The sequence below is a fragment of the Etheostoma cragini genome, chromosome 6, assembly GCF_013103735.1.
Source record: "Etheostoma cragini isolate CJK2018 chromosome 6, CSU_Ecrag_1.0, whole genome shotgun sequence".
NCBI lineage: Eukaryota > Metazoa > Chordata > Actinopteri > Perciformes > Percidae > Etheostoma > Etheostoma cragini.
In genome coordinates, this window is record NC_048412.1 from 10,767,756 (window position 1) to 10,788,662 (window position 20,907).

At 41.1% G+C, this 20,907-nt stretch overlaps 2 protein-coding genes across 10 annotated transcripts in view; both read right to left on the reverse strand.

Annotated features, from left to right (window-relative positions):
- Positions 1 to 10,959, reverse strand: part of LOC117946625 (growth factor receptor-bound protein 10-like) — a 69,635-nt gene extending 58,676 nt beyond the window's left edge. Inside the window, exon 1 of one of the 2 annotated variants that reach the window (XM_034874902.1) lies at positions 10,706 to 10,959. The gene's annotated coding sequence lies outside the window, so the exon portion shown is untranslated. The remainder of the gene's footprint in view (positions 1 to 10,705) is intronic. The other variant, XM_034874901.1, reaches the window with a different exon arrangement.
- A 3,861-nt stretch (positions 10,960 to 14,820) lies between these two features.
- cobl (cordon-bleu WH2 repeat protein) overlaps positions 14,821 to 20,907 on the reverse strand; it is a 60,223-nt gene continuing 54,136 nt past the window's right edge. For all 8 annotated transcript variants that reach the window (XM_034874899.1, XM_034874897.1, XM_034874898.1 and 5 more), the window contains 5 exons: positions 19,220 to 20,820; positions 18,883 to 19,107; positions 17,951 to 18,067; positions 16,883 to 17,155; positions 14,821 to 16,110 (listed from right to left, as the gene is read on the reverse strand). In XM_034874899.1, the coding sequence (XP_034730790.1) occupies positions 16,027 to 16,110; positions 16,883 to 17,155; positions 17,951 to 18,067; positions 18,883 to 19,107; positions 19,220 to 20,820 (2,300 nt within the window). In that variant the 3' untranslated portion in view covers positions 14,821 to 16,026. The remainder of the gene's footprint in view (positions 16,111 to 16,882; positions 17,156 to 17,950; positions 18,068 to 18,882; positions 19,108 to 19,219; positions 20,821 to 20,907) is intronic.

A 20,907-nucleotide genomic window follows, 5' to 3' on the forward strand; every position in this document is an offset into this window, starting at 1 on the left:
ATTGTAAAACGTGTTCATCCCAGTCAACTTGACTTCAGCTGATTGAACTGGAAACAGCTTAACACGGAGCTGTTCAGCTCTGCTCAGTCATCTTTTCAGAGAGACCATTATTTCCATATAGGGCAGTCCGTGAAACAATGTGTGCAATATTGTGTACCCTGACCTAAAAAGATGGATTGATTTGTGGGCCAGCAAGGGATAGGGATAGGATGTTGTTAAAAGAAAAGTGAGGAATATGTGAGACTGTGTGTGTGCATAGTACATAACACAAACACAACACACCCTGATTGTAAGTTCCTACTTAAGTATTATAAGGTCAAAAGGGCACTTTTTATGCTTCTAGGGATCAGGTTATGTCAGAAAACAGAGTGTTGTATATCCTACAGCCTGGGGTAGAGGTCTGCACAAGTCATTATTCAAGTGCTCCTGCAAGATTTGCAAGATTTGCAATCATTATGTCTGCTCCTGCAGATGCACTGACCAACAGGCTGCTGTAGGGAGTCTGATCCATCCCTGATCACTGACCACATCAAAACTGCTCCATTTCACACGTTATGAAAGTATATAAAAGGAAAAGTCATTGGAAGAGTAACAGCTTTAGCTTGAGACACGGTGAAGGAATACTGGGTAGAACATTATAGGTTGTGTTTCATTTTCAAAAATATTTTACTGGAAGTCGGGCTCATTTACATAAAAGGTTAAGCCTAATAATAAACAGGCTCTCATATTTAAACACATGAAATTTTATCCAGTGAACATGATGCTGACTACACTAGAATGAAAATGTCCTACGCCCAAGGAATTTGGACTGGGACTCAGATGATCTGTGGAATCCCACGGCAACCTTGGGGCGTTACTGAGACAGACGGACAGTGCAGCTGGAACAAGGTCAACATCAGTGTACAGTATCTGTAGACAAAAGGGTGCGTGTGTGTGTTGAACTATGATATCCAGTAGATCTAAACTCACTATCTGGGTTTGTTGTAATAGTTGATCGAGGCAGTGACGCAACAAAACAAAAGAAGGTTTCCCCTTCTATTGACAAATGTCTCAACTCAAGGACGTTCTCTACCTTTTTGAGTGGTCAACCAGGTCAGAAAAGTAGTGATTAAGGAATGTCTGTAGCAGTAAGACGTAAGACAGCTTTTTTTTTATTTCACTTCAAATATTAGAGTAGCACTACTTTAAAAAGAAAAACTACTTTTGATTAAAAAGGAGTTGAGGTTATATTATAATATTGTAATGTCCATTAAACAGATTTAGCTGGCAGCTGGTGCGTATGACCCTATGCAACTCTACCTATAAATTTGACACATTTAAAGTCACAAACCTAAAGCAAGTTGATAGCAGCCTGTCCTATAATTGTAACAGACCAATCACTGGTGAAAACATTTCATGAAGGATGATACAGGATAGCTGAGTGCCAGAACAGAGCAATAAACCTCAAGGTTCCTAGTCTTATACTAGTTGTCTCGTTTATAAGAACACGTATTTACAGCTGCTTTAATCAATGTTTTTATTTTAACAATTTACTCTTCCTGCTACAGGTCCCTGCTGCTGGAACCCTCCCATCCCCCTGATCCCCACTGTTAACCCATGCTGCACTGTAACACAACTGCTACCTCCCTCTCCTCTAAAGCCTTGCCCAGCCCCAGCCCCCCTAATTGACCCCTACCCTCATCCTTCACCGCTCCAATCCAGAACATAAACAGCGTCTTAATTCAAGAACTGGCACAGATCCAACTCGGTGTCTGGGGACTTGACCGTAACCCCATCCCTAGGAAGGTCAATTGTTCTACTGTATGTTAAACTAGCCAGACGCCTTCCTTAATACTTAGCCCAACGCTGTGAGTTATCAACACTCCCTATGGCGAGGCGACCAATAGAAAATGTGATGTATGTGAAACTGGAGCCGTTTCTCAATGTTAAGGATCCTTCCTTGGTAGGACTAGTCCTTTCAAGGAAGGATCCTTCAGAGGCAAGACAGAGTCCTCCTTAGCATTTGGAGAACATGCACAATGGAACAGGCTACCAAGTCCACGTCAGTGGGGGCTTGCGTCTTTGAATTGGTTTTGCTGCATTTCAAAACACTGGATGAAATGGTTGTGGAACTGTTAACTGTGGTGTTCAATTATTTTGTTGAGATGGAGAGGGTGGATCAGCGTCAGTCTGCTTGCAGGAGAATGTTCTGTAGGTAACTTTGCCCGTAATGTGCTATGGTAGCTAACGTTATTGAGACTGATACTGAACTAGTCTTTTTCTCTTATTCATCTAACGGCAATTTAAAACTGGGAGTTTATGTTTGTAGTTGTCACTTACCGGCAAGGAGAATTGCATTAATTAATCTTAATTACATTAATCTTACAGTAGCAGTTAAAATTAGCTTGTAGTTTACTGCATACATGTAACATTAGCTTATTTTTCAGTTCAACAAATGTATAATTTGATCAGCAAACTACAACAAGGTAAATGCAACCAGCTAAGGAGCTGCCACAGGCAGTATGACTTACAGTTCACTGCAATTGAGAATGCGTCAATCAACGAAAAGTCATAATAACACCACCTTTGATAAACACCCACTAACGCAGTAAAGGTAGGTGTTAGTGTGTTAAATGGTCAACAGTGGTCATTTACGTTCATGATTACGAAAACTTACACAGTGGATTTTAACGTTATGCTTTAACATATTTGTGATACAATTGTAATGTTACCAGGCCAGGGTGGATGACTGACCTAAAACTTTCTCCTTCTGTCTGCCGTCTGGAGGCAACACCGTCATCGGCAGCTGAGTCTGATCACTTTTCGTGTTGATTATATTTCTGTGTAAAGTATATAGTCATTTTTGAATAAATGTTATAGTAAAGAAACATGTTTCGTTAAAGTCTTTTTTTAAACATGTATACCTTACGAGTTATTAAAACAGGTAGCATCTGAATATAATTATTCAGTTAAAAGTTTCCTCTGTCTAGGTCCCAGTTTGATAGAAAAAATAGCCATTGAAAAACAGTTTATATTATATACACACGCCCAAGAACTTAATGACACAGACAAACCAGTTAATTTAAAGCTTTTTATTGTTAGAATGCCCATCTCTATTATAGCAAAAAATCTATTCAACATTTTCTTTGGCCTCCGTCTCCCTGCTGGTCTTTGGCTTTGCCATCCTTGGTGACCGCCTCCGTTAGTCCCTGTTAAAAGACAGTTAACACAAGAAAATGATGTTTACCGTTATGAATGCTATAACATTACGGTATTCCATGGGAAATTACTCATACATGCCTTCATTGAACGTTGCTAGTGAAGCTAACACGGTGCAGTGTTACCTCCCGTCTACAGATACAACCAGTGATAAACGCTTATAAAATTAGATGAAAATGCCACCGGACATTAAACTTTACAAAGACAGCAACTTAGCTAGCTAACAGCCTAATGTTAAATGATAGGTTCAGTTAGCTCGGGGTGTCTTTACCTATTATTACAGTAATTTGTACCAGCCATAAAGCATTAAGCTTTACATTAACGTTTATAAAAAATGTACAGCACACACTAAAGATACTTACATTTAAATGATCATTTCACCGTCAGCGATGCCGCTCGAACTCCAGCTTAGGTCCGCTATTTCTTTTTTTTTAACCAGCCGGCAAAGGCCCTCGCATAGGATTGTGGGTGATTTGGGACCGCGAAGGATAACATATTATGCATCCTTCTCTGTGTGTGGGAAATTTTCTGAATGAAGGACTCGGTCCTTGGAGGAATTCGGAGGATCCTCAACATTGGAACGCTCCTTCGACGGACGTCGATGACGTAGCATCCTCCAAATTCTGTCTTTGGGAAGCGGCTAGGGAGTGGTCTGGGTGGAGATACGTTGCCTGCTTCACTGTATTGTGTTGCTTCGGGCCGGAGATTCCCCCTCTGATTCCCACCAGATTCTTTCTCGGTAAGCAACCCTTAAAGTTTGTGTATGTGTATGCGTGATAAATCATCTTCAACTAGAACATGAAAATAGCCGAGGCATGTTATTTTTATTTGACTGATACTGTGACATGATTCACGATATTAGAGGGAATGATAATTTGTGCATCATTTTTCTCATTTGTATTTAAAAAACATTAGAGAAGAAAGCTTGTGACCAGGAGGTCGTCGGTTCAATCCCCACATCAACAGGATAAACATTTTTTAATGACTATAGTGTGATTTTTGCGAAGATCTTTACAAAACAACGATTTTTGCAACATAATACTTAATTCAAAATGGTTTGACACATACAGTATTTTGCCTTTAACAAATATTCTGCCACCCCTGCACAGAAATTGCAATAGTCCATATTGCAATTGCGAATAAAACAACATTACTTGTGCAGCCTTCGATTACACCAAAGAAAAACCGGACAGAATAAGGTCCTAATACCATCCTCAACGACAGATCACTAAATAAAGAGTTTGAAAATGGTTAAAACATTTGAATTTATTGGTATTATTTATGGTATTCACTACAAAAAAACGCACTGGCCACTAATCAAAACCTTTGGTACTCCAAGTAACTCAAAAAAAAATGGCAAATAACTATTAAAAAAAAAAATTCAATTATGAATTTTAAAGCTTTTTCAAATTGTCAGAGTATGAGTGTGTGTGGCTGTGAGTGTATGGACAGGCTGTTGTTTCTGCAGCAATGCAACACTGAAAGACGGCAGAGAGAGTTGAACAGAGCATCTCTGTCTTCTGTTTTAGTCCGCAGATTAGATGGTAGTCACTCCTCACTGGATGTATTTGTTGCACATGTTGATTAGTCATTAATTGGCAGCTTTCATTATTTGAGAGCAGCAGCGTAAAGTGGGGCTATAAGAGAGGGCCTGATGTCATGCAGGGGGAGCCTGAATAGCACCAGTCTATGAGAGAAAGGCCTTTTGGAAATGTGGACAGTGCCTAATTGGATGAGTATTTCATTGGGCTGCTTGGGAGAACTGGTCTTATGCAATGCTAAAGATGAATGGATGGAGCTTGGGAGCAATTGTGCTTGTGCACAAGTTGGCTGTAATGGTGGCCCCAGAGGGCTGTGATAGACGGATTTGCCTTCTCATGACACCATATTTACTACACCTGTTGGTAGCAAATAACCTCTTTAACTGACTGATGCTATAAAATACACAAACCTGTTGCATTAGACCTCCATCATTATCATCTACAACAAAAGGAAACATCAAACCCCAAATTAACCGGCCTTGTAGGTGAAACAGTTAACTAGCATCAGAGGGCTTGAGTTCTATGTTAGCACTTAAGGGGAAAGGGGAACAGGATTTATTGTACTTACTTTCTCTTTGGAATGCTAACATACTTGGCTGGATGAAAAAAATCATATTAAGAAGGACTTAACAAAAGTCTTATTCCTAAGTACCAAAGTACAGAACTCTAAGCCCTGATTGCTTCTAAATCTGGGTATAATACTAGAAAACCAGAGGGCAGAAAATGCAATTATGGAAGACAACATTCATGTAAACATGGTCAGTGCTATATTCAGAGAGTGAGAGGGAATCAGAAAGAGGTTTAGGACAGTGCTATTATCCAAGAACAGAAACATGCATGTATTGTTCTTTGGTTTCCCACTGAGAATTATTTCTGGGGAAAGAAAAAAAAAACTTTTTGTTTGTAATAGTTTGGTAAATGTACCAAAGCCAACTAGCTATGGTTTGTTTTGATTTTGCAGATTCCAGCTGGTACGCTGAGACCCAAATCAACAGAGGGAGACAGACAGCGATATGGACAGTGAAACTAGGAGACAGAGGCATGCTCAAGAAAGAGGGGGCAGACAATGGGGTGGACAGAGGGACAAAGACACAAAGATAAACTGAGAGACGACAGACATGTAGAGATAAAAGCAGGAGAACATTAGAGCAGGGGCGAAAACGGTGTACATATACAGTATGTGTTAGAGAGATCATTTCTTCTGGCACATCACCGTGCATTACCTGTACCCAACCGAGCATGTGGTCCCTCAGGCGTTCGGTTACCTATAGAATAAAGACAACATTCTTGCCTCTCACGCAGGCTTAAGTTTCAGCCACATTTGGACCAAACCCAGACAGTGAGAAACCCAATCAACTGTACACTTTGGTGGTAAGACAAGTAAGCATCACCTTCAGTCACAAGTGGAAAGTGAAGAGAATCAGGTCCATATTTATAGTATGGAGGAGGAGGAGGAAGAATAATACCACAACGTTTTTCCTGTGGCAAGGGTTTAGTTTCTTAGTAATGACTCCTTCCAATGCGGAACATGATTACTCATAGCAGTGGGAACTAAAAAAAAGAAAAACCTTTGTTTTGTAATTTTTTGGCAATGATTTTTTAAATCAATGATTTTTTTCTTTTTTACCAATGATTCACCTAGATATTTTCTGTTTATACAGCTGAATTTCAGCTACATCCTATCCATTTCCAGCAAAACAGACTGAAAGCAGAAAAACATGTTATGTACTTCTTTACAAATGAAAAAAAATGTCAGACAGACTGAATGACTACATGTGATGTGCATTATTTCAAGAAAACAATACGTTTTTAGAAATGTGTTGTGTTATGTTTTCTCTAGACATGTACTATTCAACTTTTGTTTTCGATAAAGAAGAAAAGGAAAATTGCAATACTAAATACTATTGAGTTGCAAGACTTCCAGAATCTCAATAAATCAACATGTCAGACAAAAGCATATCGTCCTAATTACTCAGCGCTGCTAATTGGAAGCGGCCCAGTACAACCCCAGTCTGATCTGCTGGCCACTGAGCAGCTCCACTGGAGCGGTTGGAGGTTAAGGGCCTTGCTCAAGGGCTCCTCGGTGTTGGTATGTGTAATGAGCTCTTTCACTTTCCCCACCCAGACTTTTATCCTTGTTGATCTGGGGATTGAACCAACGACCTCCTGGTCACAAGCTTTCTTCTCTAAACTTTAGGTAACCACTGCCTCAAGATAGGCAGTATATCAAGCTGATTAATAGGCAGGCACATTTGTGTTCAAGTGGTATACCTTCTCTTCAGACCAAAGAAATGCTGCTGGTTGCTACTGTGTGCAGCACTACTATTGTTAAAATTGTTGATTTATTTAACTTATGAAAGTTTGCAGATGTGTGTACTCAGAAGGTTGATAAATGCTGCTAAGTGCATTTTTCCATTGAAATATTTGTTTGACAAAGTTTATTTGCTTCTTACCTGTTTCGTTTATTTAATATATGTATGTATTATTTATAGAATAAATGTTTTTACATTATACATTTTTAATATACAAGTGCAGATTGGTGAAGTGTTCAATAAATGTTGTGTATCTTAATTAATTATTAGTGTTACATTGTGTCTTTCAAATTTAGTTTAGTGTCTTTCAATGAAGTTTAAAAACAAGCACATATCGGCCAAAATAAATCGGCCATCGGCCGACCCAGACTTCTAAAGCTCGGCAACGGCCAGAGAAAACCCGATATCGGTCGACCTCTATTAAGGACTGGTAACTTCTGGTTAAGTACCAATTAAAAAACCTAAATTCAAAAGTGTATGGCACGCTTTCGGGCCAAGTATGTGGTAGCCCAAACGTTTTCTAAAAACGATGACTTCAACTTAACCTTAAACAAAGAAGCTAATCATAGTCCCCAACATTGCTGGGTTACTTTTGGACCACTGACAACCTAGCCGAGCACGTTGGAACAGATGAAGTTGCTCTGCTTTTAGATCCAGGCAGTCAGTCGATTGACATGGAGTGCGCTGCGGTCCCCCGGCAGGCTTGGGTTAATGGTGTCATGACACCAGGGAGGGTGTATTACCAGTGTATAAGCCTAGACTAACCAGTGCTGAATGACTGCTGGCTGACGCAAGACCCAATGGAATGCTGCCTGGAGCACGACCACGAGCTCTTATACCACCAATACCAGCCAAAAGGATATCTCTGCAACTTTTCCCCATGGATGGCAGCTGAAGAGTATATGCATACAAACAAGAGCGGGGGAGGGGGGGAGGGCATCCAACCTTTTGTACATTAGTACATCAAGAAAAGCTTAAATGCTTACATTTAAAATGAGGCTAAGGTTTTCGTTATGTAACAAATCTCTGGGGTGATCACTGCCAAGCACACAGTATTTCAATCAAAAGCCAATGAAGAATGAGCAGCAGCAGAACCAAATGCGTATTCGATTTTTAAAGAATTTCTCGAAAGACAAAACACGCAGGTCTGAATCCTCGAGCGACTTGAGTATAGCTTATTGTTAGTATAATTATGTGTGCAGTCAGCAGCGTTTTGGCAGCCTGTAGTCTTGAAGAGTTCATGCCCCGTCATGCCTGTGCTTACTGAGCATGGACCTGAAATAGCAGGACTGGTGCTGAGGGGGTGAAAGAAACCGCAGCTAGCGTGGTTGCCATGTGCACAGAGATGTGACCACAACATAATTAAATGAAAGAAAGCAGGAAATAATGGACAAGCACAAGGAAAACAGAAATCCTCTCTGGCTATTGAAAAGACACAACTATAGCATGTTTTAGACTGCATGTAGCAGCAGCTAACTACTTTATATTCAACCACACTTTAAAGGTGAACACTCAGAGGACAGTGTATGTGTGGATAACTAAGTTGAGTAGAACATCAGTGGTTGGCCAGATTGTGTGTTTCACTTCAGTGACTCCAGAAAGGTTGCTGACTGAGCTTTGCTTGCCTTAATTCTCAGAGAAATGTTAAGGTTACATTCTCGACATCCAAGGTTTTAATTAATCCATGGTAATTAAGACAGTGTTGAATGACAACATGAACTTAACCACCAGAGACAATGTGAAGACATGCTTAAAGCTTGGGTATGTCAGTATTTGTTCCATGAATTCCCCTAATCCCTAGTTCCTGCGACAGCAGGTGCCCCTAGGACCACATTCTGCCATGATAACACACACACGGACACGGCCTGAGGCTACATCCAAAATAATATGTTTTTTTAACGCATATCTTTTGCTACATTTTAGACCGCATGTCCACACTACTTCAACGTTTGAGAACCCTTAAAATGGAGACATTTGAAAAGGCCACTGACCCCATTTTAGTTTGAAAACTTGTTTGCGTTGTAGTCTGGACGGGCAGAAACAGAGACCTTAGGAAACGACGACGCAGACACCCACATCCGTCAGTCTTATCGGTGAGCTAGGCCAACGTACCTTTTGTGATTTCATCCTTCTTGTGTGGGTTCTCCTTTCCCATTGCCTTGTTTCCTTCCGTAATGGCTAATGCTCCCAGGACAGTTCTAACGTGTCACTGTATTCGCCTTGCAACGACTCCCAAGTTCCGTTTGTCACCGTCTTTCAGATTTGTTTTTTTCTTGTTTATTTTATTTATTAGCTGCAGGTCTGTATTTTCAATCGCACAGGAGTAACGATAGACAATCAACTTCTTGTTTACACCGGCACGCGCATGCCCACTGTCTGCAAATGGTCATGTAATATGCATTTTCAGACATGTTAACTTGAATAGAGAACATTTCTGATGCGGAGCCCTAACGCTCGTGTGGAAGGAGAATGTTTTTGTTCCAAAATGCCATTTATTAATGAAAAGTTAGTAGTAGTAGTAGCAGCAGTAGCAGTAGCAGTAGTAGTAGTAGTAGTAGTAGTAGAGTGGACGTAGGCTCACGGGGTGAAAACAATACCAGCGTTGCGGTCACGGAGTGACAGTACAGGAGTGGTGCATCTACCGTAACAGTGTGCATTTACAATATTTGGGCAATAGCTTGATTTAGTAAAGGCTTAAAAGAGGATGAATAGACCAGGGATTACTAAGGATTTTCACATCAAGCAACCCACATCATGGAGTCCAATTTGATTTGACTGCCTGACAGACTCCCTGTGGGAGAGCTCTTTAGAGTACTTGGAATACTTTAGACCGCTTAACAAGTGCACTGATACCACTTTTTATATTCCACTTAGAAATTCAAAAATGTATACTTCTTCTTGGGTTAAGTTCTGGTGGCTCCAAAACTGCTTCAACTCAACAATTTCACACTTTACTGGGGACCCCCTGGAACCCGCCAAAGGACCCCCTGGGGGACACAAGAGGCCACTTTGTAAACCACTGCAGTAGGGCTACATGAGTATCCCTGGGAAAACGCCTCTTTCTCCCCCTCCCCACCCCCAAAGCAAATGCTGCCAAAAGGGGGGGGGGGGGGGCATCGCGATGAGCTGGAGCGCCACAGGATAGAAAGTATGAGTATGGCTATGAGCCACTGTTGACTGCTGTTACGCAATCGTAAAAAATATAAGCTGTTGGAATCAAACTAGTGCTCCCCAAGAGACACTCGAATCACAGTAAAGGCTGGAAAAGATGCAAAAAAGTGCACGAGATTCAGCAGCTTAACGGCACCCGTTATAACAATGTACGGTGGACGCTTTCCACCAGTTGGAAAACAGTAAAGTGAATACAGTTAAACGCAACAGACCGGTCCGATGAAGAAACTTGTTTACAAAGTTCAATGACTGGCCGCTGCGTTGGCAGGGACACGGGTATGGACCCATGTCCTCCTTGGCGGCTACGTGCAGTGAGCACGTGTTCTGACCCGCAAAACAGTGCGTGTCATCATCACAACAGCACATTCAACTTTTATTACACGCGCTCACAGCCTACTCTACATGGACTATACACGATACCCCCCCCCCCCAAAAAAAGGAACATGAGAACAGCGTCTTCATATTGTATACACATGCACTCACCTTACAGCCAGTTGAGTTGAGGCAGGCTAGAACCCTCAGAGACAAACACGGAGAGTGGCAGAAGAAGATGAAGGGATACTCGGTGGCGTTGGACCACTCAGGGCACGGTGGTCAACATTCCCGGACTGGACAGATAGACAGAGTCAAGAAGAGGAGGAGGCGAAAATAGTGGCTGCAAAGACTGCAGACAGCTCATCTCATGTGGCCGGGGAGGAGAGACACACACACACACACACACACACACACACACACACACACACACACACACACACACACACACACACACACATGCGCTTGCAAACAACAACTCCTCCCCGTCAGAGTAGACCACGCCCATAAGTGAGGAGTGATGCGGCGTTCACGTCTTATGGGAAAAAGGGCGGGTTCAGAGCGGATTGCGCTGTTTTCTGAGGAGCTGTCTGAGTTCTGTGTGCTTGTACAACTGAAACAAAGCGAGAGGGCGTCGCCCAATGTATGAATATACAGGATTTTTTTCAAAACCAGGTTGAAGTCGTTGAGTCTTATTGAAAAACGTATTAACGATTATGTTATAAGAGAGACATATGCAGTTGCTCAATAGCAAATGATTTCTCTCTGACATTTCTTATACCAAGTTGTTGCATCACCTCATGTGTACCCTACGTAGACTGTAAAAAATGAGGTAGGTAGCTGGAAAACAAACTTAATTCTACTGTCCTCCACCACCTTACAAGTGTGAAATAATCTGATTTAATACATTTGGTTATATTGATCATAGGCTTGCTAATTCCTCTCTTCCTTCTCTTTGCAAATAAACACCCTTTAAAAAGTGCATGAGAGCTCAATAAAAACCTTTTAAATTTCTTAATTTCACACCCCAGTGTCCTATAATTTGCCGTTTTAAGGGACATGCTACTTATATATACTTAAAAGTTAGTAGTTAAACCCTTTGGACATTAATGGAAGGGCATCAAAGATAACATTGTAAGCAACCTTAATGGCTTTATACCATTAATTGTTCCTTAAAATGGGAGTGTTTGATGTTGAGGTTAGATAGACATACATAAAGCTGTTTATTGTAGACTATCTGAATAAAGATGAATCAATCTGTAAATTGGTTTCCTTTCTGCCAAAAGATTCTGCCTCTAAAAGATGTATGTGATACTGTTAGAACAATGAATGTAGAGTAAAAGTTTTCTGAACAGGGTAAATGTGTACGTGTTAGCCGGTTGTAGCAAGGGGCAAAGGTTCCACTGAATTTTTCCCTACAAATACTTTTCAGGATTAAAATGGTAAACCACACTGGTCACAGCAAGAATATTGTTTATGGTACACCATAAGTTTTAAGTTTAGACTAAAACATTCCACTTTCAATTAAAAGCCCTCCTCTGACAAGCACTATGACACATTAAAAAACCTGGTAGCTGTGATGTAGTAATGTGTGTATTTGCACAACTGTGGGTCGAATCTCATTGCACCAGAGTTACCTTCCCGGCACGGTTGTGTTTTGTATCCTCCTGAGTCTTGTAAAGATATTGCATAAGACCATATGCAACAGGTTTACACTCAGCTCAAATGCTATTGCAATTTAGACTGGTAAGTACTTTAAAACGTAGAGATGGATAAACATTTTAGAGTGACATGCACCAAAGGCAGGGACTTGAATTGAAGCCCACAGGACGTTCAGATAAAGCTCGACCTCAGGCTGAAGTGCCGGATAACCCAGCGTTTACTTCATTGTTTTCATATTGCCTGTGATATTTCAGATTGGATAAGCTTGACTGATGAGAATACACCATAGGAGTCTGAAGTGTAAGAGGTCATCAGTCCTAAAATGTGTTTGTGTCTGGATCAGGAACAACAGGGGGCTCACAGTGTGTCCCCTCAGTGCGTAAACACACTCAAAGAGCACATATTGTACCATTGCATCAGACACATACTTATTTACAAAAACACATATGTCACTCATGTTCAGTGTGCCACCATGCGACAAAGCATTCTTCCTATGAGACTGGCACAGAGACATAAACCACACATGCATTATGTTGATTTCACCTCATCAGACATTCAGCATCACACAGGCCTTTTGTTGAAATTGATTGATCAGATATGAAGTAGACTACAAAACATCAGAAAACAAAGTCAATACAAACCCCTGCTGACAGTTGATGTCATTGTATCCATCACTCATTAGTTGGCCAGTCAAGTCTAACAAAGCTGTGTAATGTGAGCCGAGGCAGCGGGGAAAGGCTTTCACAAATGTTGCCTGCCTTAGGCCCTACATGTGAAACTGTTACGGCACCAAACTTACCAATAAGGTTGGTAGAGGGATGACCAAAGCCAAACCTATTATGTGGTGAAATCTTCAGCGTTGTTTTACTTTGCCAGTATGGTTAGAAGGGTTTGGAATTTGGAACACAGGCACAAGCTCGAATGCACGTACAAATATCACCACACCACACTCACACACAGAGACATCCACCAACCCATACACACCCTTCAGAGATTTGTAAAGCAGATCAGAATGACTGTAGAGTGTGCAGGAATGTTGACCCACAAAAGAGCCTGTGGTCCTCTGCTTGAATTTACAGCTCCCTCTGGCCAACGCAGCCATGATCACCCTTACACACTCATTTATTTCACAGTTAGAATTTACTTCTACTACTTAACATTCACCCTGCACTGGTCAGTAAAACCCCTGAAAACCAGGCCATTAAATTGCTGAAATTCACGTTATCTAGTGACCAAATCCAGTCAAAAGAAAAGATCCAGTTTGTGTTTATGATGGGTGAGTCCATAGAAAGTGTACAGTTTTATGTCACTTCACTTTCTATCACACCACACACACATGCTAGTCAATGATATAATTTAAAAGTGTTGATCTGGGGCATCCGGATAGCTCACCTGGTACGGTGCTCGCCCATATATAGAGGCTCATTCCTCAACCCAGTGGTCCAAGGTTTGACTCTCACCTGTGGCCCTTTTGATGCATGTCAATTAACCCCCCCCCCCCCCCCCCCCCCCCCCCCCCCCCCATGTCTTCAGCTGTCCCATAAACTAAAGTCCTAAAATACCCAAGTATTAAGACAAGACTAATGACAAGACACCAGAGATTTCTCCACCATCTACGCTGTGTATTTCCGTGTGATTTTGCAACTCATGTAGACATTTGCACAATGACTAGTTATTCAGGAATCAGGAATGCAGGTTAGGTTGAAGTTCTGTGAGAGTCATTATGTGTGACCACACTGTGATGAGTCAGGGTCATGAGCCCGCTGCCCGGAAAAGTAGCTCATCTGTGGTGTAGCAAAAAAGGAGAGAGAGGCTACAATATATTTCATAAGGACAGCAGGATGACCACAGCCTGCATTTCAGAGCAAGATGCATTTCAGAGCAAGGTTCTTACTACCATGTGTCTAACCTAACATTCTGCTACTTGAAAGATAAAAAAAATGGATTTGTAATGAATTTGTAATAAAGCTAAAACACAGGAATTTCAGCTCCAAGTCAGTTTTCACTTGATTGCAAAATCATTTATTAAATCAAAAATTGGGGAAGATAAAATAACTCTGCAACCTTCCCAAAAAACAATGAGCACTTAAAAAGCAATAGCTTATAAAATGTTCACACCATCAGTGAAATAGGTCTCTATCAAAGATTTAAATCAAATCTTTCAAAGCAATGATCTGTCTTTAGTTTACAAAATATACAATGCTACAATGTGCTGTAGGATATGTAGGTTACTGCGTGTAGATGAAACCATCTAGCAGGAATGACATATGCACTTCTAGTTAGAAAAAAAACACAGAAAAACAGAAAAAGTCCTAATGTTTTCTCTCAGGGTAAAACATAATAGAACAAGTGTTGCAACTGAATATGAATTAAAATAAAACTCTATAAAAATAGGAAATTAATTTTTTTTACTCCGATTTATCACACAATCTACAGCAGCAAGCATTTACACCTGACTATGGATGTTCCAGGTTTTTCTTCATACAGAGGATTCATCATGGACATCCTCCTTATTCCATAAGGATGCCACGTAATGGCAATGGTCCATTCTCCCTGTAGCAACCTAAGCTACTCTATACTGTAAACTTCACCTACAGTGGAGCAGAATGGAATAACATATTTTCGCCTAAATCAAAGTCTTAGATAACCTAAACTGCTGCTTTCCTACGACTGGTAGTTTGTATTACACAGCCATTACATAATGACTTGTTGATTAGTTAATCTCTTTACTCATGGTGACATCCACCATTGATCTATTATAACAGTGCTTCAAAAATGTTGAAATGTCAAAGAAAGGAAATGTTCATCTTATTTTCTCTCACATCAAAGGCACAGTCGTCATATTGCTATTGTACGTTTCTGCAGTGCACTGACCATGTATGCCAATGTCTTTTAAAAAAACAGGTAGGTCAGATGCTAAAACAGGAGTATAGTGAGCTAAAAAGGCACTCCTAAGCCACCCCCAACTTACTCCTCCTCAGAGCCCAGAACTGTAGAAGTTGGCATTTTGGATCCGGATAAAATACAATTTTACACAAAAGAAATAAGTGAAACATTGTCAATGGATAATCCCGTTTCTGTTGTTTTCTCAAGTGAACTTAAGTCTTCAGTTATCCTAATTATTCAAACAAATATTAGTTAAAATCTGAAAACATCATCAGACCCAACTTATTGCACCCCATTTAGAATTTTTACAGCAAACATCAAATACATAACACTGACTGAGCAACAGTATGAGGCAGCCATAACTTACCCGTGGTAAAAAAGAAAAAAGATCAGAAGAAAAACTGAAGTTGCATAAACCATTTCAATTTGCTTTCATTGGCACACATTTTGTACAACGTTCCAGTTAAAACTACTGAATTCAAGTACTAGATGGCAAGACGTGTTTAGTACTGGGAGGACAGAAACTCTTTCCAGTAAGGTTTTGTTATTAGCTAAACGAGGGATCTGATATTATGAGTGGAATTACCTGCAACCTTTCACCTCTGTCACCTTTATCAGACAGATGTTACTGATGTTTGGCTACTAAGAGAGAGCAACATTCAACACACAATACGTGTTTCAACTATTCTCCTTTAGTACAAAATTCTTTGAGCATTAGTGCATCACTTTAAATATAAGACCCCCGACTGAGCCGTGAAGCCCTTTTTGAATAATCTAGACAACATGTAGAATTTATTTATCGGTATTTGTGTCCAAATAGCATTCACTCCAAATGTGACTTAATCCACTTTTCTAAAAGCACAATGGCAAAAAAAATTTAAACTGAAATGAATCCCTAATAATGACAAATGTATGTCTTGTTGTGGTGATGTGGGCTTCCCGTCCTATTGCTGAGGGAGTGTTGAGGAGGTTGCATGGATTATTCCCAGTCTGCCATTCACTTGGACTGTCTTTGTGGGCAAGGCAACCTACGGTAGTTAAAAAAGACACAACATGTCATGTTTGTAATTTTCCACTTTGTTAATAAAAGGGGTAACAATCCATGGCAATTTAAAAATTATACATCAGGTGGTTTTTTGGCATCTACAAAAATGTATTAAAAAGATGTTATTAGTTCATTTTGTTTTACCTGAATGTGATCTAACTTTATTTTCTTTTTTTCAGATTTAAATTATGCAAAAATGATAATGTGAAAACATTTCTGTCAACTCTAACTTTACACAGCTGCTGACCTGAAATTGAACTTTATCTTCTTGAAAAATATTCACACAGCAGTACAGTATGGCTGTCAGATGAATCTGTGAATGTGTAACCAGCTCCGATTCTTTTCCAGTTTTCCGGCTGCTGCACTGCAGGAGTGCTTTGTTCTGCCAGGGATGTCTTTCTATGAGGCAAGACGTAATAACACCAGACCATGTGACACGATAGAAGACACTGGTTCAAATCATGTCTTTTTATGTTGCTGCCTCTGGCTTTCTTGCCTCTATCAGCCTATTTTCATGTCTGTCTCATTTTCTCTCTCTTCCTCCCTCTCTTCTTTAGTAAGAGTCTCTCTGGGTAAAATATTGACAGTTTGTGTATTTAAATGTAACTCTTTACCCTCATCTCTGCATTTTCACAAAACTACTTTAGAATTGAAAATCCAAAAATGCTAACGCAGAGTAGATAAACGGTGTCTGAGAGTTCTGCATCAACTTCCACTCTGGTGTGAATAGATGCTGTATCTTTCTGTATTAGTACCTTTTTTAGCCTGTCAGCAGCCGATCCAGAGCGAATGGCATCCAGCATAGCCTCCCTGGCCAAGGCAGGGTTCACATGAGCGTTAGCACTTAGATGTGCAACAGTGCTAGGCTTAGCCTGAGGCAAGACAGGAGGAGGTGGAGGTGCAATCATGGGTGGTGGTGGTGGGTTAAAGACAGGAGGAGAAGTGCAAGTCAAAGAGGGAGGCCCTCCCTCCTCCTCAGTAGTTGCCTTCCTGAACTTTTCCAGCTCCTCAGCAGCCTCCGATTTGGTCTGTAGGGAGTGACACATTGGTAACTGGACTCACAAACACAGGCGGCAGGCCAGCTGCTCTCACATATGTGCAATTGAACTTACACTCATGGCCTAACACACAAGGGCATCTCATTTCCAACTCTGACACATATATAGATATACTCTTTACTCTAAACAGATGCTGTCTGCATTTTATGTTTTTCACGTTTATATGAATAATCTTATTTATTCTTTTAACTCCATTTTACATAGTTATGTAGTTTTTTTCATTTATCTACTTTTGTTTTTTTAAGACATGATTTAGTCATGTGGCATTTCAGAAAACCACTTAAGGAACCTCCAGAATATTTCAGCTCCAGAAGCACGTTTTCCTGCCCCTTTCCTTCCACATGGGTTCTAACATGACAGCAATCCACAACGCAGTCCACACAGAGAGATGGAAATAGACTCCCATGCTTAAACAACTGGGTTCATGTATGATTCAGTGAAGTGCTAACTAGCCAGCAATACAGGCAAAAAGTTTAACATTTACAACTCCTATTAAACCCACTTCTTATACATACTTCTTAAGTGTAACTGCAAGAAGCATGTGTGTTTGTTCTTTTATATGTGAGAAAACACATACCCCTATTTTCCACCGGGCGAGTCTGCGCAGCCGGAAAGCAGCAGACGTGCTCAGTGGAGAATTGGAGTTAGAGTATACAGCCACATGTCCAGGCCCTGTAAGGCTGTACTAAATGCTCCATGCCCCCTCCCTCTTTTCATATTGACAGACCTGGAGTGATACTGCATAAATAACGGAGATAGTATTACCTTCCTCAGCTTTCCAGAGCAGCTCTGGGCTCTAATGGCAGCCAGAAGAGCAGACCTCTCATTCTCCTCCTCAACATAAGATGTTTTCTTCATGCTGCTGGGACCAGCAGTGGTTATCTTATAATGAAATAAAAAGATTAGAATCTTTGTTCCTTTGTTGTCGTCTGTCTTGCCAACACCATCATCATCAACAACACTTAGCTGTAAGTGCAAAATTATTAACATAGTCTATCCATCCTCCACCCACCCGCCCATCCATCCATCCATCCATCCACCCACCCATCTAGGGCTGCACAATTAATCAAATTTTAATCACAATCACAATTTTGACTTACCACAATCAACTTTGCGTGATTGAGTGATTTTTTTTAAAGCGTCATTTCATAGAACACTTTGTGTTTTTTGCCCTAGCATCCGCTGAAATGTTTATATGGATATGGTTTAATTTTGCGTTACATGACCCATTTCTTCTGTAAAGCCGGGCCTGTGTTGGATCTCTCCTCTGCTCTCTCTCCTCTTACTCTACGCGCCCGGCCACACAGCGCCGGTCCACACTTCTAACATTTGTCCACAGTTTAAATTTTGTATTAACACAGCTGTATATTGTTAAATATGAGGGGCAAATCTGTATTTGTACCAAGTGAAGGAGATTACTCAGAGATGCATTTAAAAAAAAAAGAAGAATGTAACATAATATGGATGTGAAAGCAGTTATAAACAGCCTATGCAACTATAAATTTGTTTTGGTTAAAATCCACATATAACCGTGAGAATAATCCTGATCAAAATATTGATCAAAATAATCGTGATTATCATTTTGGCCATAATCGTGCAGCCCTACACCCATCCATTCCATCCTCCCATCCTCCCATCCTCCCACCCACCAACCCATCCATCAATCCATCCAACCATCCATCCAATGTTTATCTCACCTTCTTGAGCCTGCCCCTGCCTCCGCCTGTCTGGATTGCGTCCATCAGGCTGCTGTGCAGACACGTGTCTTTCTCAGGAGATCTGGAGATCACTGGTTTGAACTTTTTAGTCGGCCCAAACACCATTACCGGAGGAGTCCCACTGCTGTCTGACACTGTGACAGAAGGTTGTGGCTTTGCATCGGGTGTTAGATGAGTGGCTGCCTTGGCCACGTCCCTTGTGTTCTGAAAACAAGATATAGAGTATTGACTACACTGTAATTCACAGTAACAACTTTGTCTAAAATAAATAATTAGTTTTTAAACATGAAATCTTTCTAATACAGGGTACACTCACACTTGGCTGGCCTTGGTTTACAGCCTTGGGAGCTGTGGGTGGTTTGGCAGATGAGTATAGAAGACTGCTTTGTGCAGGGCTGGGGCTTCTGTGCCTAATATGTTTAATATCATCGCTGTCATTACTGGCAATCATATTTTGTTGGATTGGCCCAATGGATTGAATGTGCCTATTATTGCCTGCATCTGTTTCCAACGTATTGGAGCTTCCTTTGGTAGATCCAACACAACTTCCAAATCCGCCGCTGTCCGTTCTCACTTCTCCCAAATCTCTCTGGCCATCTGACACATGCACTGGGTGGCTCATAGAGCGTTTAGAATCATGCGGGCTGGATTTGGAAGCAGAGTTATTCTCCTTATTATCGGACTGGGAAGATTGGTGTGGATTCACTGTTATGGACCGACCTGATCTCTGGAAAGTCTGTGCTTTAAAAGAAGCAGAGGAGTCATGTACATTAGGGATGAAGTTGGGTTTAGCCGAGGTCCTTGGGGTGTTTTTAGTGATGGCAGACGCCACATATTGGCTTGAGGTTCGTCTGGATGGTCTGAGGAAGGACAGGTCTCTTTTCAGGTCTGGAAGGATAGGAGGGGGAAGGGCAGGTTTATTACTTGGCTGGCAGCTGGCAGGCTGTTGAGCACTTTTGGACATTGAAATCTTGCTCTCCACCTCTACCCGCTCTTCTTTTGCAACTTTGACGGCTCTCACTGGTTCTTTAGCATCTTCTTGAACCATCTCTTTAGACTGGGCATTTTTATAAAGTGAAGTGTGCGTTTTCAGTTCCTCAGTGTTACTACTCTTCAAAGTAGTTAATGCGATTACAGTGGGAGTACTTGTGCTCTCCTTAGCGTTATCAATGAGATCTTTGCTGTGGGGCACAGCACTTTCTTGTCTCTCATTCGAGCTCCAAAAAGCTTTGGCTTTTCCAAGAAGAGGAGACCCCTCATTGGAATTCATTTCAGAAACTGATGAACCACCAACTTTGTTCCGGGAGATGCTCCCTTTCACCATGTTTCCTTGATCGTCAATCTTAATGGCACCGACAGTTAATTTGACAGCTGGCTCTCCCGTAGCAGCGTGCACGACAGAGGGTTTGGGAGGAACTACAGTGAACGTTTTCAAACCGAAGCGTGATGTGACGTTCCGAGTGATTTTACCATGTGAAGTATTCTGGCTGGAGTTATTTTGGTAAACTCTGTGCATCGCTTCATCTCTCTCTGCAGACACTGATCTCTGACTGGTTGGTGGAAGATCGGACGTCTTCTCTTGAAAAGATTGAGCATTACTTTTCACAGGACCAGGTTTGATCTCAGTGCTCTTTTTGTGCTTCTGCAGGTCAACATTAGATTTTACTGCTGATGATGTTCTATGTTTATCCTCTTTTACACTGCTGGTATCAGTGATGGTTGTTGCTGTCATTTTTGTCTCTAGCATCTTTTCTTGCTTTTTAACAGCTATAGACTTCCCCAGTGACTTCCTCCTCTGCTCAGGTTGAGATGGCTGCTTAGTATTTGAACTGCTACTTTTGTTGCTGTCAGCCGCTTTACAAGCATTGTTGTTTTTGTTCTGTGGCTCCACACTGGACTGGCAACAAAAGCCTGGACCTGTGACAAGATCGGGTAAGTAAAAGTGAATTCAAAACACAAATACAACCCAACCGTTGTTTAATTGTATCGTTCTGATACCACTAA